The 25,235-nt window shown below is 43.2% G+C and overlaps 2 protein-coding genes across 5 annotated transcripts in view; one reads left to right on the top strand and one right to left on the bottom strand.

Moving 5' to 3' along the window:
- The window catches only part of fam185a (family with sequence similarity 185 member A), a 76,613-nt gene extending 52,042 nt beyond the window's left edge, over nt 1-24,571 (bottom strand). Inside the window, exons 1-3 of the mRNA XM_068059739.1 lie at nt 24,061-24,571; nt 21,289-21,398; nt 5,755-5,847 (exon numbers count right to left, since the gene is read on the bottom strand). Coding sequence (XP_067915840.1) covers nt 5,755-5,847; nt 21,289-21,398; nt 24,061-24,460 — 603 coding nt within the window. The 5' untranslated portion in view covers nt 24,461-24,571. The remainder of the gene's footprint in view (nt 1-5,754; nt 5,848-21,288; nt 21,399-24,060) is intronic.
- Nucleotides 24,572-25,074: 503 nt separating this feature from the next.
- The window catches only part of ccdc146 (coiled-coil domain containing 146), a 145,422-nt gene continuing 145,261 nt past the window's right edge, over nt 25,075-25,235 (top strand). For 2 of the 4 annotated variants that reach the window (XM_068059243.1, XM_068059240.1), the window contains exon 1: nt 25,075-25,157. The gene's annotated coding sequence lies outside the window, so the exon portion shown is untranslated. Of the gene's footprint in view, nt 25,175-25,235 lie in introns of all 4 variants that reach the window. The other 2 variants (XM_068059242.1, XM_068059239.1) reach the window with 1 other exon arrangement.

Raw genomic sequence — 25,235 nt, 5'->3', positions numbered from 1 at the left:
AGTTTCTACTTTTCAATCCATCCCTCTAAAAATAAACCCTACTGCTTGGTTTCATTTCATTATAATCTTATTGATCTGCATTGCAATTTAGTGATTTGTGCATTTGTACTCCCAGATCCCTTTGTTTCTCTATCCCATCTGGATTTTTATTTGCCAAGTAATATAAAACCTCCTTATTTTTCTTACCAAAATGTAATAGGTCGCACTTATCTAGGTTGAAATTCATCTGCAATTATATGCCCATTCTGCATGTTTATTAATGGCGTCTTGGAATTTGTTGCAGTCCTTCAGTGTTGACTATTCCTCCCACGGGCGGCACAGTGGCGCAGTGGTTAGCACCGCAGCCTCACAGCTCCAGCGACCCGGGTTCAATTCCGGGTACTGCCTGTGTGGAGTTTGCAAGTTCTCCCTGTGTCTGCGTGGGTTTCCTCCGGGTGCTCCGGTTTCCTCCCACATGCCAAAGACTTGCAGGTTGATAGGTAAATTGGCCATTAGCAATTGCCCCTAGTATAGGTAGGTGGGAGGGAAATATAGGGACAGGTGGGGATGTGGTAGGAATATGGAATTAGTGTAGGAATAGTATAAATGGGTGGTTGATGGTCGGCACAGACTCGGTGGGCCGAAGGGCCTGTTTCAGTGCTGTATCTCTAAACTAAACTAAACTCCCAATTCGGTGTTGTCTGCAAATTTAAAAATTGTGCTTTTGATTCCAACGCCTAAATTGTTAACAGAAATTGTGAACAGTGTTCCCAGCACTGATCCTTGGAGCAACACTTTCTACCATTCTGAATAGCCACCCTTTACCCCTACTTTCTGCTTTAATGTATTTCAGCCAGCCAGCTATCCATCTTCTACTTGTCCCTCGACTCTGTATGCTCTGACCTTACTCGTTAGTCTCTATGCTGTAATTTAACGAATGCTTTCTAGAAATCTAGAGATATTACATCCATTACATTACCTTTGTTTACTCTGTTACTTCTTCAAAGAATTGGGCAGTGGCAGTACCCGAGACATTTGGGCAGTGGCAGTACCCGAGACACTACACGTGTAGTGTCTCCCACCCACCCTCCTCCTCTAACCAAAAAAAAAGGACTCTAGGGTGTTGATAAGGTAAGCTTTTTATTTAAAACTTCAGTCCGTCGGATTGCTAAGCGAACAAGTTTTGACTTTTTTTTTCGTTTGGTTTTTCAGTAGATTTATTGGGAATCTAGAATAGTGGGAATGGAGGTAAAGGCAGTTGTATGTTCCTCCTGCAGAATGTGGGAGGTAGGGGTCGCCAAGAGTGTCCCTGCTGACTGCATCTGCGGGAAGTGCACCCAACTCCAGCTCCTCACAGACCGCGTTAGGGAACTGGAGCTGGAGCTGGATGAACTTCGGATCATTCGGGAGGCGGAGGGGATTATTGACAGGAGTTATAGGGAGGCAGTCACACCTCAGGTAAAAGAAGTAGGTAGATGGGTTACCGTCAGGGGAAGGAAAGGGAACCAGCAGGCAGTGCAGGGATCCCCTGTGGCCGTTTCCCTCAACAACAGGTATACCGTTTTGGATACTGTTGGGGGGGACGACTTACCAGGGGTAAGCAATGGGGTGCAGGTCTCTGGCACAGAGTCTGTCCCTGTTGCTCAGAAGGGAAAAGGGAAGAGGAGCAGAGCATTAGTCATTGGGGACTCCATAGTTAGGGGAACAGATAGGAGGTTCTGTGGGAACGAGAGAGACTCACGGTTGGTGTGTTGCCTCCCAGGTGCCAGGGTACGTGATGTCTCCGATCGTGTTTTTGGGATCCTTAAGGGGGAGGGGGAGCACCCCCAAGTCGTGGTCCACATAGGCACCAACGACATAGGTAGGAAGAGAGATGGGGATTTAAGGCAGAAATTCAGGGAGCTAGGGTGGAAGCTTAGAGCGAGAACAACCAGAGTTGTTATCTCTGGGTTGTTGCCTGTGCCACGTGCTAGCGAAGAGAGGAATAGGGAGAGAGAGGAGTTGAACACGTGGCTGCAGGGATGGTGTAGGAGGGAGGGTTTTGGTTTCCTGGATAATTGGGGCTCTTTCTGGGGTAGGTGGGACCTCTACAAACAGGATGGTCTTCACCTGAACCAGAGGGGTACCAATATCCTGGGGGGGAGATTTGTTAGTGCTCTTCGGGGGGGTTTAAACTAAATCAGCAGGGGAATGGGAACCTAAATTGCAGTGCCAGTGTACAGGCTGTTGAGAGTAGTGAGGTAGGGGATAAGGTTACAGGGACACAAGAGGGCACTGGCAAGCAAGAACTTGGTTTAAAGTGTGTCTACTTCAACGCCAGGAGCATCCGGAATAAGGTGGGTGAGCTTGCAGCATGGGTTGGTACCTGGGATCCTGATGTTGTGGCCATTTCGGAGACATGGGTAGAGCAGGGGCAGGAATGGATGTTGCAGGTTCCGGGATTTAGATGTTTCAGAAAGAACAGAGAAGAGGGTAAAAGAGGGGGGGGTGTGGCATTGTTAATCAAGGAAAGTATTACAGCGGCAGAAAGGACGTTTGAGGACTCGTCGACTGAGGTAGTCTGGGCCGAGGTTAGAAACAGGAGAGGAGAGGTCACCCTGTTGGGAGTTTTCTATAGACCTCCGAATAGTTCCAGAGATGTAGAGGAAAGGATAGCGAAGATGATTCTCGACAGGAGCGAGAGTAACAGGGTAGTGGTTATGGGGGACTTTAACTTTCCAAATATTGACTGGAAATACTATAGTTCGAGTACTTTAGATGGGTCTGTTTTTGTCCAGTGTGTGCAGGAGGGTTTTCTGACACAGTATGTGGACAGGCCAACCAGGGGCGATGCCACATTGGATTTGGTACTGGGTAATGAACCCGGCCAGGTGTTTGATTTAGATGTAGGTGAGCACTTTGGCGATAGTGATCACAATTCGGTTAGGTTTACCTTAGCGATGGGCAGGGACAGGTATATACCGCAGGGCAAGAATTATAGCTGGGGGAAAGGAAATTATGACGCGATTAGGCAAGATTTAGGATGTGTAGGATGGGGAAGGAAACTGCAGGGGATGGGCACAAACGAAATGTGGAGCTTATTCAAGGAGCAGCTAATGCGTGTCCTTGATAAGTATGTACCTGTCAGGCAGGGAGGAAGTTGTCGAGCAAGGGAGCCGTGGTTTACTCAAGAAGTTGAAGCGCTTGTCAAGAGGAAGAGGGCGGCTTATGTTAGGATGAGACGTGAAGGCTCAGTTAGGGCGCTTGAGAGTTACAAGCTAGCCAGGAAGGATCTAAAGGGAGGGCTAAGAAGAGCAAGGAGAGGACACGAGAAGTCATTGGCGGATAGGATCAAAGAAAACCCTAAGGCTTTCTATAGGTATATCAGGAATAAACGAATGATAAGAGTTAGAACAGGGCCAATCAAGGATAGTAGTGGGAAGTTGTGTGCGGAATCAGAGGAGATAGGGGAAGCGTTAAATGAATATTTTTCGTCAGTATTTACAGTAGAGAAAGAAAATGTTGCCGAGGAGATTACTGAGATACAGCCTACTAGGCTAGATGGGATTGAGATTCACAAGGAGGAGGTGTTAGCAATTTTGGAAAGAGTGAAAATAGATAAGTCCCCTGGGCCAGATGGGATTTATCCTAGGATTCTCTGGGAAGCCAGGGAGGAGATTGCAGAGCCGTTGTTGTTGATCTTTAAGTCGTCATTGTCGACAGGAGTAGTGCCGGAGGACTGGAGGATAGCAAATGTTGTCCCCTTGTTCAAGAAGGGGAGTAGAGACAGCCCTGGTAATTATAGACCTGTGAGCCTTACTTCGGTTGTGGGTAAAATGTTGGAAAAGGTTATAAGAGACAGGATTTATAATCATCTTGAAAAGAATAAGTTCATTTGCGATAGTCAGCACGGTTTTGTGAAAGGTAGGTCGTGCCTCACAAACCTTATTGAGTTTTTCGAGAAGGTGACCAAACAGGTGGATGAGGGTAAAGCCGTGGATGTGGTGTATATGGATTTCAGTAAGGCGTTTGATAAGGTTCCCCACGGTAGGCTATTGCAGAAAATACGCAAGTATGGGGTTGAAGGTGATTTAGAGCTTTGGATCAGAAATTGGCTAGCTGAAAGAAGACAGAGGGTGGTGGTTGATGGCAAATGCTCATCCTGGAGTTTAGTTACTAGTGGTGTACCGCAAGGTTCTGTTTTGGGGCCACTGCTGTTTGTCATTTTTATAAACGACCTGGATGAGGGTGTAGAAGGGTGGGTTAGTAAATTTGCGGATGACACGAAGGTCGGTGGAGTTGTGGATAGTGTCGAAGGGTGTTGTAGGGTACAGAGGGACATAGATAGGCTGCAGAGCTGGGCTGAGAGATGGCAAATGGAGTTTAATGCGGAGAAGTGTGAGGTGATTCACTTTGGAAGGAGTAACAGCAATGCAGAGTACTGGGCTAATGGGAAGATTCTTGGTAGTGTAGATGAGCAGAGAGATCTTGGTATCCAGGTACATAAATCCCTGAAAGTTGCTACCCAGGTTAATAGGGCTGTTAAGAAGGCATATGGTGTGTTAGCCTTTATTAGTAGGGGGATCGAGTTTCAGAGCCACGGGGTCATGATGCAGCTGTACAAAACTCTGGTGAGGCCGCACCTGGAGTATTGCGTGCAGTTCTGGTCACCGCATTATAGGAAGGATGTCGAAGCTTTGGAAAGGGTGCAGAGGAGATTTACTAGGATGTTGCCTGGTATGGAAGGAAGGTCTTACGAGGAAAGGCTGAGGGACTTGGGGTTGTTTTCGTTAGAGAGAAGGAGGAGGAGAGGTGACTTAATAGAGACATACAAGATAATCAGAGGGTTAGATAGGGTGGATAGTGAGAGTCTTTTTCCTCGGATGAGGATGGCAAACACGAGGGGACATAGCTTTAAGTTGAGGGGTGAAAGATATAGGACAGATGTCAGAGGTAGTTTCTTTACGCAGAGAGTAGTAGGGGCGTGGAACGCCCTGCCTGCAACAGTAGTAGACTCGCCAACTTTAAGGGCATTTAAGTGGTCATTGGATAGACATATGGATGTAAATGGAATAGTGTAGGTCAGATGATCGGCGCAACATCGAGGGCCGAAGGGCCTGTACTGCGCTGTAATATTCTTCTAATTCAAACAGTTGGTCAAGCAGACATTCCTTTTGAAATTCATTTTGACTGTTCATTATTTTTGTTTGAGATGATTTTCTATTTTCTCCTTTAGTAGGGATTCCATTATTTTTCCTACTGCCAATGTTAAGATGACTGGTCTATAGTTCCCTGGACATGTTCTATCTCCCTTTTTAAATATACCTATAACATTATCTACCCACATCTGAAGTCCTCTGGCACTATACCATTTTCTAATGAATTGTCAAATACATGCAATAGAGCCTCTGCTATCCCTTCCCCAGATTTGTTTAGAATATGCGGATGGAATTCGTCTGCACCATGGTTTGAGTTTATCTTCCAAGTTTGATTAGTTTACTTACTATTTCTCCTCTTATTTTGAATGCAGTAATGATCTTTCAATATCATGTCCACTTGATCTGTCTCCCTGGTAAATACTGAGAAAATAATTATTAAATATTTCTGCTATTTTATTACCTCTGCTTGTGATTTTATCCTGAATGCCTCTTAATGGCCCTATTCTGATCCTGACTTTCCTTTCTTATATTTGTGAAGGGATTATTTAACTTACCGTTCAAGGGCATCGCCTGCCTCCAGTGCACTGTGAAATCTCATTATTAAAACTGCTTAATAAAATGGATTAATTTAACTTACTCCTTTATTAGAGGTCTGTATATCTACATTTCCATAGATTGTTCCCAGGCAGATCACTTTCCCACCTCTGCTATGGACTTGGACTTTATGGGCCTGGATAGAAAAATAGACAAAAGGAGAAATTATACATTCACCCATGAACAAAGACTTCAAATACACATCAATAGTTCCAAGACAATGCAGCAAACTAAGATTTATTATAATCCCAAATTTTCCTACCAGGTTTTCTGCAAGTTTAATGTTTTAACTCATATCCTTAAGATTCATCAGTTTAGATAAAAGGAATTGAGCATAACCTAAAATTAACCAGTTGCAACCATTGCAACAATATATAATGCCCAAAGTCTCCTCAATACAGGTCTGATCTGTACTGTACTCCTAACACTGTTTAATTTAATCTAGAGTATTTATTTTTTATTCATCAGATGTGGGTGTCACTGGCCAGGCCAGCATTTATTGCCCATCCCTAATTGCCCTTGAGAAGGTGGTGGTGAGATGCCTTCTTGAACCACTGCAGTCCATGTGGGGTAGGTACACCCACAGTGTTGTTAGGAAGGGAGTTCCAGGATTTTGACCCAGCCTCAGTGAAGGAACAGCGATATAGTTCCAAGTCAGGATGGTGTGTGACTTGGAGGGGAACGTGCAGGTGGTGGTGTTCCCATGCATTTGCTGCCCTTGTCCTTCTAGTTGGTAGAGGTAGCGGGTTTGGACGGTGCTATCTAAGGAGCCTTGGTGCGTTGCTGTAGTGCATCTTGCAGATGGTACACACTGCTGCCACTGTGCGTCGGTGGTGGAGGGAGTGAATACTTGTAGATGGGGTGCCAATCAAGTGGGCTGCTTTGTCCTGGATGGTGTCGAGCTTCTTGAGTGTTGTTGGAGCTGCACCCATCCAGGCAAGTGGAGAGTATTCCATCACACTCCTGACTTGTGCCTTGTAGATGGTGGACAGGCTTTGGGGAGTCAGGAGGTAAGTTACTCGCTGCAGGATTCCTAACCTCTGACCTGCTCTTGTAGCCACGGTATTTATATGGCTACTCGTGTTCAGTTTCTGGTCAATGGTAGCCCCGAGGATGTTGATAGTGGGGGTTTCAGCAATTGTAATGCCATTGAATGTCAAGGGGAGATGGTTAGATTCTCTCTTGTTGGAGATGGTCATTGCCTGGCACTTGTGTGGCGCGAATGTTACTTGCCACTTATCAGCCTAAGCCTGGATATTGTCCAGGTCTTGCTGCATTTCTACACGGACTGCTTCAGTATCTGAGGAGTCACGAATGGTGCTGAACATTGTGCAATCATCAGCAAACATCCCCATTTCTGACCTTATGATTGAAGGAAGGTCATTGATGAAGCAGCTGAATATGGTTGGGCCTAGGACACTACCCTGAGGAACTCCTGCAGTGATGTCCTGGAGCTCAGATGATTGACCTCCAACAACCACAACCATCTTCCTTTGCGCTAGGTATGTTTCCAACCAGTGGAGGGGTTTCCCCCCCGATTCCCATTGACCTCAGTTTTGCTAGGGCTCCTTGCTGCCATACTCGGTCAAATGCTGCCTTGATGTCAAGGGCAGTTACTCACACCTCACCTCGTGAGTTCAGCTCTTTTGTCGATGTTTGAACCAAGGCTGTAATGAGGTAGGAGCTGAGTGGCCCTGAGCGTCAATGAGCAAGTTATTGCTAAGCAAGTGCTGCTTGATGGCACTGTTGATGACATCCTCAATCACTTTACTGATGATTGAGAGTAGGCAGATGGGGCGGTAATTGGCCGGGTTGGACTTATCCCGCTTTTTGTGTACAGGACATACCTGGGCAATTTTCCACATTGCAGGGTCGATGCCAGTGTTGTAGCTGCACTGGAACAGCTTGGCTAAGGGCACGGCAAGTTCTGGAGCATGGCAAGTTCTGGAGCGCAGGTCTTCAGTACTATTGCCCGAATATTGTCAGGGCCCATAGCCTTTGCAGTATCCAGCGCCTTCAGTTATTTCTTGATATCATGTGGAGTGAATTGAATTGGCTAAAGTCTGGCATGTGCGATGCTGGGGACTTCAGAAGGAGGCCGAGATGGATCATCAACTCGGCACTTCTGGCTGAAGATTGTTGCAAATGTTTCAGCCTTATCTTTCGCACTGATGTGCTGGGCTCCTCCATCGTTGAGGATGGGGATAGTTGTGGAGCCACCTCCTCCAGTTAGTTGTTTAATTGTTCACCACCATTCACGGCTGGATGTGGCAGGACTGCAGAGCTTAGATCTGATCCGTTGGTTATGGGATCGCCTAGCTCTATCGCATGCTGCTTACGCAGTTTGGCACGCAGATAGTCCTGTGTTATAGCTTCACCAGGTTGACACCTCATTTTTAGGTATGCCTGGCACTGCTCCTGGCATGCCTTCCTGCACTCTTCATTGAACCAGGTTTGGTCTCCTGCCTTGATATTAATGGTAGAGTGGGGGATATGCCTGGACATGAGGTTGCAGATTGTGGTTGAGTACAATTCTGCCGCTGCTGATGGCACACGGCGCCTCATGGATGTCCAGTATTGCACTGCTAGATCTGTCCGAAACCTATCCCATTTAGCATGGTGATAGTGCCACACAACACGAAGGAGGGTATCCTCAATGTGAAGGCAGGACTTAGTCTCCACAACGACTGTGCGGTGGTCACTTCTACCAATACTGTCATGGACAGATGCATCTGCGGCAGGCAGATTGGGGAGTATGAGGTCAAGTATGTTTTCCCCTCTTGTTGGTTCCCTCACCACCTGCCGCATACCCAGACTAGCAGATAGGTCCTTTAGGACTTAGCCAACTCGGTCAGTAGCAGTGCTACCGAGCCACTCATGGTGATGGACATTGAAGTCCCCCACCCAGAGTACATTTTGTGCCCTTGCCACCTTCAGTGCTTCCTCCAAATGGTGTTCAACATGGAGGAGTACTGACTCATCAGCTGACGGAGGGCGTTAGGTGGTAATCAGCAGGAGATTTCCTTGTCCATGTTTGACCTGATGCCATGAGGCTTCTTGGGGTCCAGAATCGATGTTGAGGACTCCCAGGGCAACTCCCCCACTATCGTATATCACTGTGCCACCACCTCGGCTAGGTCTGTCCTGCCAGTGGGACAGGACATACCCAGGGATGGTAATGGTAGTGTCTGGGACATTGTCTGTCAGGTATGATTCCGTGAGCATGACTATGTCAGGCTGTTGTTTGACTAGTCTGTGGGACAGCTCTCCCAACTTTGGCACAAGCCCCCAGATGTTAGCAAGGAGGACTTTGCAGGGTGGACAGGGCTGGGTTTGCAGTTGTCATTTCCGGTGCCTAGGTCGATGCCGGGTGATCCGTCCGGTTTCATTCCTTTTTATTGACTTCATAGCGGTTAGATACAACTGAGTGGCTTGCTAGGCCATTTCAGAGGGCACGTAAGAGTCAACCACATTGCTGTGGGTCTGGAGTCACAGATAAGGACAGCAGATTTCCTTCCCTAAAAGGCCATTCGTGAACCAGATGAGTTTTTACAACAATCGACAATAGTTTCATGACCATTATTAGACTGGCTTTTGAATTCCAGATTTTTATTAATTGAATTCAAATTCGACCTTCTGCTGTAGTGGGATTTTAACCCATGTCCCCAGAGTAATACCCTGGGTCTCTGGTTTACTAGTCCAGTGACAATACCACTATGCCATCACCTCCCATGACATTGTTAAAATATCAGTGCCTCCAGATTACAACTCCAGCTTCCCATGGGGTGCAAGGAATTTACGCAGTGTTATTCTGTGCAGTTTTGATAGATTGGGGTATGGGGTCTGGGAGGATATTTACAGTGTTACGACCAGGTGAGAAAGGGGTCTAGGGATTCCCTCTCAGCCTTTGCCTGATTTAACCGTAAAGGAGTTTAATTTTAAAAATAGTGTTTTTAGCTCCCCCTCAGTGAATCCTTGTACACTGCTTTCCAATTGTAAGACAAAGAAATCTTTGGTTTTGGAAAAGGTTTTCTTAGATTTAAACAAGAAAGGTGGAAGTTTATTCATCTTAAACTCCAATTGGGTGAATGACTACGAATAGGCGACACAACCAAGCTAGCATGAATACGCGATAAACCCACACGCGACTAGAGACAGAAAAAGTAGAAAGAATAAAGGGGAAAAGTTTGAGGCAATAGCTGTGTTTTAGTTATGGTCCCTTTGTGTTCGATGCAGAGTCTTTGGTTGCCGGTAAGTCTTGCCATTTTGTTGGGGCCCAGTGCATGCTTTAAAACCTGTTTCGATGTAGGAGTCTTTTCTTTCTTGAGATTAGCGAAAGAGAGAGAGCCAGACAGGAGAGAGACTGTTGTTCCAAGTTCAGTTGCAATCTTCAGTCTCTGTCTTCAAACTGTCCTGTGAACACAATTCAAAACTCCAAGTTGGCCAGCAGATTAGTCATGTGACTAACCCCCTTATTTGGGAACAACCACTCCTGCAGTTTGTGGATTTCAAAGCAGGTGTGTAATGCTGTCTCTTACACTGATAAGATGTGGATCACCATTGCCCAGACCAACCTCTGGTAATTGAATGAGCGAGCAGTTCCCATTGTCTTTTCCTAGGTGACTGTCTCTTCGAATGCAAATTTTTTGCCAGCCACTGCTGATATCTTCAAAGCAAGTCAACTCTCCACTCCAGCAACAGTTTAAAATTAATGTTCATGTGACAAAATTAATATGCCTCATTCTTGGCTGGTGAGAGTCTTCATGAAAACAGGATTAAAAAAAGTTTTCAAATGAGAGAAACAAATTGAAGCAAGGAAGAGAAAAACACAAATGGTTAAGAATTAAGCATGAATCTCAGAACTTGAACCATGAGAAGCCAGAGAACATAAGAGCCAGCATTCACACTGTGGCTGAATGGCCTCCATCTTTACTGTAAGATTCTATAATTCCATTAAGTGTCAAGTTAAGTAAATTATCATGCTGGCCAGCGGGATGTGCAAGTGACCAGGAGCATAACGAAGATTGATTGTGGCAGAGCATGAAAACAGCTGAAAAATAAAACCGCACACTCAAGTTTCAGCTGTAGGGCACCAGGATTAATGTGGGTAGGAAGAAAAAGTGGTTTAAGTAAGCAAGAGGTACAGAATTTGGCAATTTTTTTTTTCTTAAATATAAAAATTCTGAGGTGGAGAATTAGTTAACAATCTGATGATAAAAGAAACTCCTGGAAAAAGTGGCAAAACTAGAATTTAAGTTATTATGGATGAGGAGGAGAATAAGACAAATTTTGAAGGGATGACAAATTAATTGACCACCGTAAACTGGGCTGAGTTATAAAAGGCTAAACCTACAAACAGTGGAAAATAGGTTAAGAGGTATTTGGTATTATTTAAAACCAGTACATATCCCTAAAAGGCAAGGCTCCATTTGTGTTGTTAAGCAACCATGGTCAACAAATCTGGCATGAGACAGGATCGAGCTAAAAGGCTGACACAAATGAAAAGGAAAAGTGGAAATCCAACAGACTGTGAGCTAGATTAAAAACACAAAAGGATACAAAGAAAGTAAGAATTGCAAAATGGAGAATATGAAAAATATTTGGAAAGGATATCAAAGCCAACAGCAAATTTAATAAATTTATTAAGAGAAAGAGTGGTAAAGGGGAATGTGGACCCATTTAAAGACAGTTGTAAGGCACAACTACGGCAATAAGGAAGCGGCAAACTCTGTACCCCTTTTCAAAGTTGAAGACAAAATGCAACATTATCAGCAGACTAAAAATAAGCTAAAGGGGCAGAAGGGCGGCACAGTGGCGCAGTGGTTAGCACTGCAGCCTCACAGCTCCAGCGACCCGGGTTCAATTCTGGGTGCTGACTGTGTGGAGTTTGCAAGTTCTCCCTGTGTCTGCGTGGGTTTTCTCTGGGTGCTCCGGTTTCCTCCCACAAGCCAAAAGACTTGCAGGTTGGTAGGTAAATTGGCCATTATAAATTGCCACTAGTATAGGTAGGTGGTAGGGAAATATAGGGACAGGTGGGGATGTTTGGTAGGAATATGGGATTAGTGTAGGATTAGCATAAACGGGTGGTTGATGGTCGGCACAGACTCGGTGGGCCGAAGGACCTGTTTCAGTGCTGTATCTCTAAACTAAAGTTGGTGAATTTCAAATAAGTAAAAAAAAAAGTTTGGAGAAAATAATGGGAGCCAAGATAGACAAATCTTGAATGTCTGATTGTTCACACCCAGAATATTAAAAAGAAATGGGTCAGGAAATTGCAGGTGCTTAATCATAATTTTCCAAAGCTCGCTAGTTTCAGCTATTGGGCCTCTGGATTTAAAAAAACATTCTATTATTTAAGGTGGGAAAGAGGGAGAAAATAAGTAATGACAGACCCAGCAATTGTCAGGAAGTTACTGTTAGCAGAGACAGAGCAACTGAGCACTCGGACAAGTATAAGCCAATCATAGAGAGCTAACATGGATTTGTTAACGATAGGTTATGCCTAACAAATCTAGTTGAATTATTTTTAATGTGGTCACTGGAACAGTAGATGGAACTGTCTATGGATGTTGCCTATATTGTCTTCCAGAAAGCATTAGACATATACCGACACAGGATATTGTTAGCAAAAATAAAAGTGCAAGGAATTGGTGAACTTTGTGACACCAGTTGGTAAGTGATTGGAAGGTAGGACAGGGACAGCAGGGATAAAGGGTATGTTGTTTGATTGGTGGAATATAACAAATGGTGTTCCCCAAGGGTTTGTACTGGGGTCTCAACATTTTAGCATATATATTAATGGCTTTGATAATAAAAGGAATACAGAGTTTGATATCCAAGTTTACAGATGACACTAAATTAGGGGACATAGTAAGTGTAAATGGTAGCAGAAAGCTACAAGGGGTTATAGGCAGTTTAAATGAGAGTTGGCAAACCTATGACAAAACTGAGAAGAGACAGAACATATTTGCCAACTTACTATATGTATCCACTCACAGCACAGACATGCACATTTAAAAAATAAAAACAGTAAATCAGTGTCTTTTGTCCCTGTGTGGGGGGTGGCTCTGGCACCTTGAGGCTTGGTTGCAGTTGTTTAATTGCAGTGGGTGGGCATCAACACTCTCCTTAAAAGGCAATAAACAAGGGGTTGGGCAGTACCAGACAATGTGTCCGATGTTAGGAGCTCCAAATTGGAGAAGCAGCACTATACCTAACACCGTTACATATCTTGGAAGCAACAGCGGAGTCAAGCTTGAAGGATCCAATCAGAGGCAAGTAAAATTAATAAGTAGATTTAATTGTGGTATAAAAGCACGAGGCAAGAGTGTACAGGAGGAACTAATTGTTACTGACAGGAATTGCACACTAGGGATATTAACTAAATGTAGAGGAATTAGAGGCTGGGACTAATTGGACTAGGGCAGATGTAATCCATTCACAATTGTCATACATTCTGTCCTAATGTTCATATTTCCATTATAACACCCAAGTACAACCTTGTCACACTGCAAATACACCATCCCAGCAGTGCAAGCACTGCAGTCCCTTTATTGAGAAGCGTCCTGTGCTCACAGGGATATCTGTCCATCTATATTTGAGTGAGAGTCAACAGTGAGCAACACAGTTGATAGCTGCGTATGTGAGCTTTATTAGCGAAACAGAAAAGGATTTTTTTTTTCAAATAAACATTGAAGTGTTAAGTGCTTGATCTAAGGAATTTCAGTTCCAAAACAAAAGGCTGCTAGTGTTACATTTTATCGACCTGCTTCCTTTTTTTGTAATTATACTCAAATTTAAGTACAGACATTTAATGGATTGTTTATATTTAGTTTAGTTTAGAGATACAGCGCTGAAACAGGCCCTTCGGCCCACCGAGTCTGTGCCGACCATCAACCACCCATATATACTAATACTACACTAATCCCATATTCCTACCACATCCCCACCTGTCTCTATATTTCCCTACCACCTACCTATACTAGGGGCAGTTTATAATGGCCAATTTACCTACCAACCTGCAAGTCTTTTGGCTTGTGGGAGGAAACCAGAGCACCCGGAGAAAACTCACGCAGACACAGGGAGAACTTGCAAACTTCACACCTTACTTAAATTATATCTTATTTAAATAATTACATAGATGAAATGCTTTGTGAAATCCAAAGGATGGCTGTGACATCAAAACAGGAATGACATTAAAACAGAATGGACAGTTTATGTTTCACTGACAAACAGCGTTCCTAGTAATCTGTAAGGCTATTCTTCGGCCCTCATCTGTATAATAAAAAAGACTTTGAAATAATTCGTAACACTGATTTTTTGAAGATGTTATTACTGACTTAAGAAATTTTCTGTTGGAAACAAAATAACAAAAAACTAAGTTTCTTCTATTGGTATTGCTTAATTTTCTAAAATTATTTCATTAAAACCAGCATCAAATAGAGTTACATGATGGTAGTCTGTGTTTTTTAAAACCATTTTTTAAAAATGGCAGCAAAGGCCTAAAAAAAAAACACAATCACAGCACTAGAGTCCTTGGCTGAGACCGAGGTTGGAAGCTCAACCTAAACCAATGTCTGATCTCACTGGTTTCAAAAAATTAAGTTTTACCAGCAGTTGGAGTATCTTGGAATGGAGGAACACTCCATCTCACAAGAAAAAAAGAAAAACCAATTGGTCAGATTCATCAAACTAATCCATTAAACTAGATGAGTGTAGTTATGGTTACATTAACAAAGGGTGTGTTTTCACTCCAGATCCCCATTATAGAGTTCAGGATTCTGTTGAGAAATTGGCTTCCTTCTGTTTCATTTTATAATGTTACAATTAGGATCTCAATTTAGTACAATGGTGTATGCGTGAACCCTTGGGACTAATTTCACTACAATTGTGAAGAGCATCAAGCAATACAATTACACATTTTGTCCTTGCAAATTCTGACTATATCTAAAGAGATTATTTTGAACTATATAACATGAAGCTAATATTTGTGGTTACTGAGGGTGGTGTTGGAGGGAGCAATACAAGAGAAGCATATTGTCAGAACTTTAAAACTTGTTCGATTTTTCCAATTGTGCATTGATGACAACACATTAACTAAGTCCTGACAAAACTATTTAATGATAATGAAGGTACAACTATCCCACCAGAAATATTGACGTCATTGAAAAATAGAAACATAATTTCTTATAGAAGATATTGGATTGAAAACCTTCTCTTCCATCAGAAAACATAAAGTGGACTGAAGCCGAGGAAATCCATGGCCCAAACTGGCTTCCCTCCCAGCTGAACAGCAGAGTTGTGGAACCAGCAGAGGGCAGGCCGAACAGTAATGGCATTAATATTTCAATTTGCAATTAAAATATATAAACAAGAATCTTGACTCTAGGTCCTAGGTACTGTATGCTATAAATCACAAGTTTATTGCAAACAAACAAGTGTGCTAATTGGTCCAAATAACCTTTTTGGGGTAATCCCACATAATTATCAGCTAAGAAAGTGATTTTCAAAATTTGAAACAAATTTTATATCTATTGTCATTTGTTTGTCAGCTATGCCCCCTTGTGGTTAATCTGTGTAATTTAGGTTCCACTCAACAAGTCAGTTCTGTATGAATGTACTGTGGTATACAGCATGGCTACCCGACCTAAACCCGACAGGACCAGACGATGTGTCGGGTTCAGGTTGGGTCGCTCTTCCAGGTCCGACATTCGGGCTCGGGTCAAGTCAGGCACACTATCACCACCTCCGGTACGTGGCTCCAATGTTAGTGTACTTTTTTGGTCTTGAAAGGTTGTTTTGTTACAGTTTTTTAAAGCTTGTGTAGATAAGCAACAAAGTGAAAAACAGAAGCTAGGTTAACTGATGGTCGAGTCGGGTGTGGGAAAAAAATGAAAGGACTTGGGCCAGGTTGGATATGGTTCTGTTGGGCTCGGGTCGAGCTTCATTTGCAGACCCGAGCCAGCCTTTACTGTGGTATATTGTTTAGTCAACAAGTGACCTTAATTCAACTCAAACCAGAAGTATTCCTCCTCTTCTCATCTACACGCTGACCTTTGGTGACATCATCTGAAAGCATGGCATTAGGAACATAAGAAATAGGAGCAGGAGTAGACCATTCAGGCGCAGTGGTTAGCACCGCAACCTCACAGCTCCAGGGACCCGGGTTCGATTCTGGGTACTGCCTGTGCGGAGTTTGCAAGTTCTCCGTGTCTGTGTGGATTTTCGCCGGGTGCTCCGGTTTCCCCCCACATCCAAAGACTTGCAGGTGATAGGTAAATTGGCCATTGTAAATTGCCCCTAGTGTAGGGAGGTGATAGGGAATATGGGATTACTGTAGGGTTAGTATAAAAGGGTGGTTGTTGGTCGGCACAGACTCGGTGGGCCAAAGGACCTGTTTCAGTGCTGTATCTCTTAATAAAAAAATAAAATATAATTCAGCCCCTCAAGCCTGCCCTGCCATTCAATAAGATCATGGCTGATCTGTGCCAGGCCTCAACTCATTTAGGCCTGCTCAACATAACCCTCGACTCCCCGAAATTTCAAAAATCTACCTACCTCCTCCTTAAATACATTTAGTGATCTAGCCTCCACAACTCTCTGAGGCAGAGAAATCCAGAGATTCTCCACCCTCTGAGAGAAGAAATTCCTTTGCATCACAGTTTCAAATGTGTGACCCCTTATTCTGTAATTATGTCCCCTAGTTCAAGATTCCCCCACCAGTGGAAACATTCTCAACGTCTACCCTGTCAAGCCTCCTTTGAATCTTATATGTTTCAATAAGATTTCAATAAGTTTCATTCTTCTAAACTCCAATGAATAAGGGCCTAACCTGTTCAGCCGTTCTTGATAAGATAACCCGTTCATCCCAGGAATCAGTCTAGTGCACCTTTTCTGAACTGCTTCCAATGCTAGAATATCCTTCCTTAAATACGGGGACCAAAACTGTATGCAGTACTCCAGCTGTGGCCTCACCAACACCCTGTACAGTTGTAACAAGACTTCCCTATTTTTAAACTCTAACCCCCTAGCAATAAAGGCCAAAATTCCATTTGCCTTCCTAATTACTTGTTGCACCTGCATGCTAACTTTTTGTGTTTCATGTACAAGAACACCCAGATCCCTCTGTACTGCAGTATTTTGTAGTCTTTCTCCATCTAAATAATAATCTGCCTTTTTATTCTTCCTACCAAAGTGGATGGCCTCACACTTTCTCACATTGAACTCCATCTGCCAAGTTTTTACCCACTCACTTAACCTATCTATATCCCTTTGCAGATTCTTTGTGTGCTCATTACAACATGCCTTCCCACCTATTTTTGTATCGTCAGCAAATTTGAATACACCACACTCTGTCCCTTCCTCCAAGTCATTAATATAGATAGTATATAGGCCCTAGGACCAATCCTTGTGGCACCCCACTAGTTACAGCTTTCCAACCTGAAAGAGACCCATTGATCCTGACTCTCTGCCTTCTGTGTTAGCCAATCTTCAATCCATGCCAACACATTACCCCCAATACCCTTATTTTGTGCAATAACCTTTTATGTGGCACCTTATCAAACGCCTTCTGAAAATCCAAATACACTACATCTACCAGTTCCCCTTTATCCACTCTGTTTGTTATATCCTCAAAGAACTCTTTAACAACTTTGTCAAACATGATTTCCCTTTCATAAAACCATGTTGACTCTGTTTGATTGCATTATGTTTTTCTAAATATCCTGCTATTTCTTCCGTAATAATGGACTCTACCATTTTCCCAATGACTGATGTTAAGCTAACTGGTCTATAGTTTCCTGCTTTCTGTCTCCTTCCTTTCTTGAATAGGGCGTCACATTAGCGGTTTTCCAATCCACTGGTACCGTACCAGAATCCAGTGAGTTTTGGCATAATACAACCAATACCTCCACTATCTCTGCAGCCACTTCTTTTAAAACCCTTGGATGCAAGCCATCAGGTCCTTGCGACTTGTCTGCCTTTAGTTTCATTAGCTGGTCAAGCACCTTTTCCCTCATTACAAGTTCCTCCCTCCTATTTATACCTTGCTCATCTATTATTGTTGGGATGTTTATAGCGTCCTCACCATGAAGACCGATGTAAAATATTGGTTTAAATTATCTGCCATTTCCCTGTTCCCTGTTATTAATTCCCCAGTCTCATCCTCTAAGAGTCCCACACTTACTTTAGCTACTCTCTTCCTTTTTATATACCCGTAGAAGCTCATACGGTTTGTTTTTATATTTCTTGCCAATTTACTCTCAATCAATTTTCTCCCCCTTTATTAGTTTTTTCAGTCATCCGCTGCTGGGTTCTAAAAAATTCCCAATCCTCTGGCTTACCACTAGCTTTCACCGCATTGTATGCCTTTGTTTTTGATTTGACACTCTCCTTAACTTCTTTTGTTATCCACAGGTGGTTCATCGTTGTCATCGAGTCCTTCCTTCGGAACAAATGTTTGCTGAGTGTTATGAAATATCTGCTTAAGTCTGCCACTGCTCATCTGCTGACTTTGCCAGCCCCCTTTTTACAACTCTTTCTTCATACCTCTGTAATTGCTCTTGTTTAAGTTGAAGACACTGGTTTGAGACCCGAGTTGCTCACCCTCAAACTGAATTTGAAATTCTACCATGTTATGATTGCTTCCCCCTAGAGGATCCTTAACTACGATATCTCTTATTAATCCTGCCTCATTATACATTATCAAATCCAAAATAGCCTGTTCCCGGGTAGCTTCTGCAACATACTGTTCAAAGAAACAATCCCTGATGCACTCTACAAATTCATCTTCCATGTTACCCATGCCAATTTGATTTGTCCAGTCTATATGCAGATTAAAATCACCCATGATAATTGTAGTGCCCTTCCATTATTTCCTGATTAATACTTAGTCCTACAGAGAAGCAACTCTTCGGGGGCCTACAGACCACTCGCACCCATGATTTATTTCCCTTGCTAGTCCTTATTTCCACCCAAACTGATTCTACATCATGATCTATTGCATCTGTATCATTATTCACAACTGCACTGATCCCTTTCTGTATTAACAAAGCTACCCCACCTCCTTTTCCTTTCTGCCTATTCTTCCGGAATGTCAAATATCCTTGAACACCGAGTTTCCAGTCCTGGCCATCCTGCAACCATGTCTCTGTGATAGCTATCAAATCATATTCATTTATTTCTATTTGTGCCGTCAGCTCATCTATCGTGTTACAAATGCTATGTGCATCCAGATAAAGAGCCTTAAGCTTTGACTTTTGACCTACTCTGGTTCTAATTTCTGCTGTACTCTTATGCTTGTATTCTCTGTCTCTTCCTGTCACACTCTCATTAATGCATGCTCCTTCACTACCCTGCACCTCTGCTCTCTCGTTACTTTGACTTTTTAAACTTCCCTTCAATTGAACCCTCCTCCCAACTATTTAGCTTAAAGCCTTATCTACAACCCTAGTTATATGATTCGCCAGGACACTGGTCCCAGCATGGTTCAAGTGAAGCCCATCCCAATGGAACAGCTCTCTCTTTCCCCAGTACTGGTGCCAGTGTCCCATGAATCGGAACCCATTTCTCCCACACCAATCTTTGAGCCACACATTTACCTCTGTAATCTTATTTACCCTCAGCCAATTTGCACATGGCTCAGGTAGTAATCAGGAGATTATTACCTTTGTGGTTCTGCTTTTTAATTTAGCCCCGAGCTGCTCAGAGTCCCTCAGCAGAACCTCTTTCCTAGTCCTACCTATGTCGTTGGTACCTACGTGGACCACGACAACTGGATCCTTCCCCTTCCACTCCAAGTTCCTCTCTAGCCCAGAAAAGACGTCCTTAACCGTGGCACCAGGTAGGCAACACAACTTTCAGGACTCTCTGTCTTTGCTGCAGAGAACTGTATCTATTCCCCTAAATATGCTATCTCCTATTACTACTACATTTCCATTTTCTTCCCCCACTTGAATGGCCCTCTGAACCACGGTGCTGTGGCCAGTTTGCTTATCCTCCTTGCAGTCTGTGCCCTCGTCCACACTGGGAGCAAGAACCTCATACCTACTAGATAAGGGCACTGCCTGAGGCTCCCCCAAAGCTACATTCTGGATCCCCATATCTGTCTCACTCGCAGTCACACCCTTCTGTCCCTGACCACAGTCCAAATTAGTTTTCACTTGTATGCTGATGACACTCAGCTCTACCTCACCATTTCTCTTGACTCCTCCTCTGTTGCTAAATTATCAGATTGCTTATCTGACATCAGTGCTGGATGAGCAGAAATTTCCTCCATTTAAATATTGGGAAGACTGAAGCCATTGTTTTCGTTCCACCACTCCAAACTCCATTCCCTAGCTACAGTTGGAGATTAAACCAGTCGGTTTGCAACCCATCACATTTGCCCCCAAGATGAGCTTCCAACCTCAAATTCGTGCCATCACTAAGACCACCTATTTCCACCTCCGTAACATCTCCTAACTTCACTGGACTACAGAGGTTAAGTTACGAGGAGAGATTACACAAATTAGGCCTGTTTTTGCTAGAATTTAGAAGGTTAAGGGGTGATCTGATTGAAGTCTTCAAGATATTAACAGGAAAAGACAGGCTAGATAAAGATAAACTATTTCCACTGGTTGGAGATTCTAAAACTAGGGGGCATAGTCTAAAAATTAGGACCAGACCGTTCAAGAGAAGCACTTCTTCACACAAAGGATGGTAGAGGTTTGGAACTCTCTCCCACAAACAGCAGTTGAAGCTAGAACAGTTGTTAATTTAAAATCTGAGATAGATAGATTTTTGTTAAGCAAAGATATTAATGGATATGGGTCAAAGGCAAGTATATGGAGTTAGGCCGCAGATCAGCCACGATCTCATTGAATGGCGGGACAGGCTCGAGGGGCTGAATGGCCTACGCCTGTTCCTATCTTCCTATGTTCGTCCGTCTCAGCTCATCTGTGGCTGAAACCTTCATTCATGCCTTTGTTACCTCTAGACTGTACTATTCCAATGCATTCCTGGCTGGTCTTCCACATTCTACTCTTCATAAACTTGAGGTCATCCAAAAAATCCCATTTCCCATCACCCCTGTGCTCGTTGACCTACATTGGCTCCCAGTCAAGCATTGGCTGGATTTCAAAATCCTCATCCTTATTTCCAAATCCCTCCATGACCTCATCCCTCCCCAACTCCAATCCCCTTCAATCCCAGAACTCTTTAAAATATCTGTGCTTCTCTAATTCTGGCCTCCTGTGCATCCCTGATTTTAATCGCTCCGTCTTTGGCAGCCATGTCTTCAGTTGCCTCGGCCCCAAGCTCTGGAATACCATCCCTACACCTCTCCGCCTTGCTTTCCTACTTTAAGACACTCCTTAAAACCTACCTCTTTGACCAAGCTTTTGGTCTTCTGACCCAATAGTTGCTTTTGTGGCTCTGGGTCATACTTTGTTCTATAATGCTCCTGTGAAGCATCTTGGGACATTTTATTACACTAAAAGGTCCCAGATAAATCTAATTTGTTGTTGTGAATTACTTGCATCAAAATTAAAACATTCAAATGAAGAACTCTCAAACAGTCTTTGAGGAAAATTGTTTGTACCTTTAATGAGTTCAGGATACTGTGCCCTCTCTCAGTTTCTACAAAGCAGTTATCACACTCCATTTTTTTTATCTTAACACATCCTTTATGAAAGGTTCTAATGTTCAGGTCTGCAAACAGAAACATGAAAATTTAGTTGATTATTTTTATCAATCAAGTCACAACATACCAAACCAGGCATTTACATATTCTAAATGCATGTTACATTATAAAATTATAGTTCATTTTATTTAAAAAGAGAAAATATTTTCCATAGGGCAGGATAAGTAATGTTTAGTTTAATAAGGTTCCCTACAATGCTAATAGAGAAACCTGTCACAGAAGCCCAGAATCGCTTAGGAAGGTAAGGAACGAGGAAAGATGATAATTTGGCCCATCCCTTTGAAAGGCAATGTACCATTTACGTTATTGTCAACATTATGGTTCTGCCAAGTACACCTTGGCCAACAGAGGTAAAACAACCAAATCTCAAATTCCATGGGCAACATTAAAAGTTGCATGAGAACTACCAATTTTTTTTTTACCTGCCCCTAAAAATCATGCATGTTAGTATACTATTCAACTTGAACCATGAACTCCTAACTAGAGGACATAAACAAACAAGTAACAAATAAAATTGGCAAGATTTTTCCTCCTCCTCATAAAGATGGATTAGATATGTCAGGTCATGGGTTCAAGACCCACCCCAGCAGTTTGAGCCCAAGAAAAAGCAAAAAAAAAACTAAAGATGTTGGAAATCTAAAAACAAAAAAAAAATGCTGGAAACACTTAGGAGGTCTGTCAGCATCAGTGAGGTGGTTCTAACGCAAGGTCTATATGAAACTGACAAGAGAAACAACAGTGACACAAGGAAAAACCTTTTCTTTAAAAAATTGCTGAGTGGTTAGGATCTGGAATGCACTGCCTGAGAGTATGGTGGAGGCAGATTCAATCGAGGCCTTCAAACGAGAACTGGATAGTTATCTGAAGAGAAAAAATTTGCAAAGCTACAGGGAAAAGGCAGGGAAGTGGGACTAGGTGAGTTGTTCTTGCAGAAACTGGCAAAGACATGATGGGCTGAATGGTCTCCTTCTGTGCTGTAACCATTCTATGAAAATGTTAATTTATCTGTCATCTGCTGAATGACTTACTTCATCACATAATCTAGGCTGACAACTCAGTGCATTAATTAGGGAGTGTTGCATTGTCAGGTGTGCTTTCTTTCAGAACAGACATTAAATTGAGGCCCCCATCTGTCTGTTCAGGTAGATATAAAAGATCCCATCCTATTGTTCTTTTTCCGAATGACAGACAGTGACTAGTGGGTACCGCATTTATCGGTGCTAGGACCCCAGCTATTCACAATATACATTAATGAGTTAGATGAGGGAACTAAATGTAATATCTCCAAATTTGCAGATGACGCAAAACCGGGTGGGAGGGTGAGTTGTGAGGAGGATGCAGAGAGGCTTCAGGGTGATTTGGACAAGTTGAGTGAATGGGTATGGCAGATGCAGTATAATGTGGATAAATGTGAGGTTATCCACTTTGGTAGCAAAACCAGGAAGGCAGATTATTATCTGAACAGCTATAAACTGAGAAAGGGGAATACGCAGTGAGACCTGGGTGTTCTCGTACTCCAGTCGCTGAAGGTAAGCACGCAGGCGCAACAGGCGGTAAAAAAGGCAAATGGTATGTTGGCCATCATTTCGAGAGGATTCAAGTATAGGAGCAGGGATGTCTTGCTGCAATTATACAGGACCTTTGTGAGGCCACACCTGGAATATTGTGTGCAGTTTTGGTCTCCTTATCTGAGGAAGGATGTTCTTGCTATAGAGGGAGTACAGTGAAGGTTTACCAGACCGATTCCTGGGATGGCGGGCTGACGTATGAGGAGAGATTGAGTCAGGTAGGATTATATTTGCTGGAGTTCAGAAGAGTGAGGAGGGATCTCATAGAAACCTATAAAATTCTAACAGGACTTGACAGGGTAAATGCAGGAATGATGTTCCCGATGGTGGGGGAGTCCAGAACCAGGGGTCATATTCTAAGGATACGGGGTAAACCATTCAGGACGGAGATGAGAAGAAATTTCTTCACCTGGAGAGTGGTGAGCCAATGGAATTCGTTACCACAGAAAGCAGTTGAGGCCAAAATATTGTATGTTTTCAAAAAGGAGTTAGATATAGCTCTTGGGTCTAAAGGGATCAAAGTGTATGAGGCGAAAGCGGGAACAGGCTACTGAGTTGGATGATCAGCTGTGATCATAATGAATGGCGGAACAGGCTCGAAGGACCAAATAGCCTATTCCTGCTCTTATTTTCTATATTTCTATTCAAAGAACAGTGAAGTGCTCAGTGTCCTGGCCACTATCCTTCCACTAAAACAGTAATTTAGCTCACTGTTCTTTCTAGAACCTCGCTGTGTGCAAAAATGGCTGACATATCTTCCATAACAACAGTGCTTACTCTTCAAAACTACTTAATTTACTGGGAATCTCCTTGGGATATACTGAGGATGTGAAAAGCGCTATATAAATAAATAGTTTCATTTATTTCCACTGACTCTTTTTATTGATTCTAAAATTTGTGGTAATTTTCCAAAAAAAAACTAACTTTAAAAAAAATACATGGAAAGAATTAGAAGATTCACGGAAGAAAACAAGAGAGCAGTAATAATCAGAGTACTGCACTTTTTCCTGTATTATAATAATCACTCTTGGATTATAACTACGAAAGAGCTTTAATAAAATCAGCTGCAGTTCAATTTCGCAAAATGCAGATAATTACTCACCAAACTTTACCGGAGTTACCAGATCAATGCGAGCATCACCACTAACATTTTCTGAACTCACTACCATCTGCTTCAGAGCCTTGTCATATTTGACCAGAACATCGTCCACATTTTCTCCTTGGTTGGAGGAAACGAGTTCCACGAAAGCGCGGTCAGCCGCCGGATAGCCATGTGGGTCTAGCGGTTTAACTGTCACATCGCAGGGCAGGCGAACCTTTAAAGAGCCGAAAGGATCCACCAGCAAAGTCCAGCGTTTCAAGGCGCTGCCCTTGTGCCGGGAGGCCAAGCGGCAAGTCCCGGACACCAACCTCCGGGACACCAAAGGGGGAAAGCACTGAGCACTCTCCCTCAGTAAAGCTCCTCGACAACCCCTGCGGCAAAACACAGCCAAGGAAGTCATAATGCACCCGAGAACAGACGAGTAATGCCTGCTAACTTACGGCCTAAGCCCCTCTCACCCTCTCCCACTGTTGTTGTTTACGCTGGGGGTTGGAGTCTGCGCACACGCGCTTTAACCGCGGCCGGCCGCTTGCAGACTACAATTCCCACAATGCAGTGTACGCACCAGTGGCTGGCCAACCATCACACCGAATAATGCAGGCGAGACTGGCTGCAATACACTGCTGGATAACTAATCGTCCACATAATTCAAGGAAGAAATTATACTTGATTTTTGAAAAAAAGTAATTTTGATGACGACCTGGCGTGGAGTCAATAAACTTATTTTTTCAATGTGCTGATCCACCTCAGCATTTTCTGTTTTAACAGCATAAAGGATAGTTGGGGAGGGATTTAATGCTACAGCAACATAGATCTATATATGACATATGTATTCATGTAAAATTAATTCGTATTTACAGTACACATAAGGGTGGTTAGTACAATCACGATTGGAATAGTTATTGTTGGCCATGTCTCCGGCAGTTCGTTTATTCTCGTGGCTTGCTATTGGTCAAAAGTCACGTCTTATTAACCAATGGGTGGGCAGGAATGAAGAGGGCGGTTGCCATGGTGATGGCACTTGGTTGCAAACTGGGAGAGATTGTGGAGTCTGGACACCGGACAGGGGGGATACTGACTGACATCCTCACCCTGAGGTAACGCGGCTGCTGAGGTACATTTGAAGGACTGGGGCTCTAAATGTCGAGGGCACTTTTTTTTTATTCGTTCATGTG

Source organism: Heterodontus francisci, chromosome 27, assembly GCF_036365525.1.
Source record: "Heterodontus francisci isolate sHetFra1 chromosome 27, sHetFra1.hap1, whole genome shotgun sequence".
Lineage (NCBI taxonomy): Eukaryota > Metazoa > Chordata > Chondrichthyes > Heterodontiformes > Heterodontidae > Heterodontus > Heterodontus francisci.
This window is presented reverse-complemented; position numbering and strand designations above follow the sequence as displayed.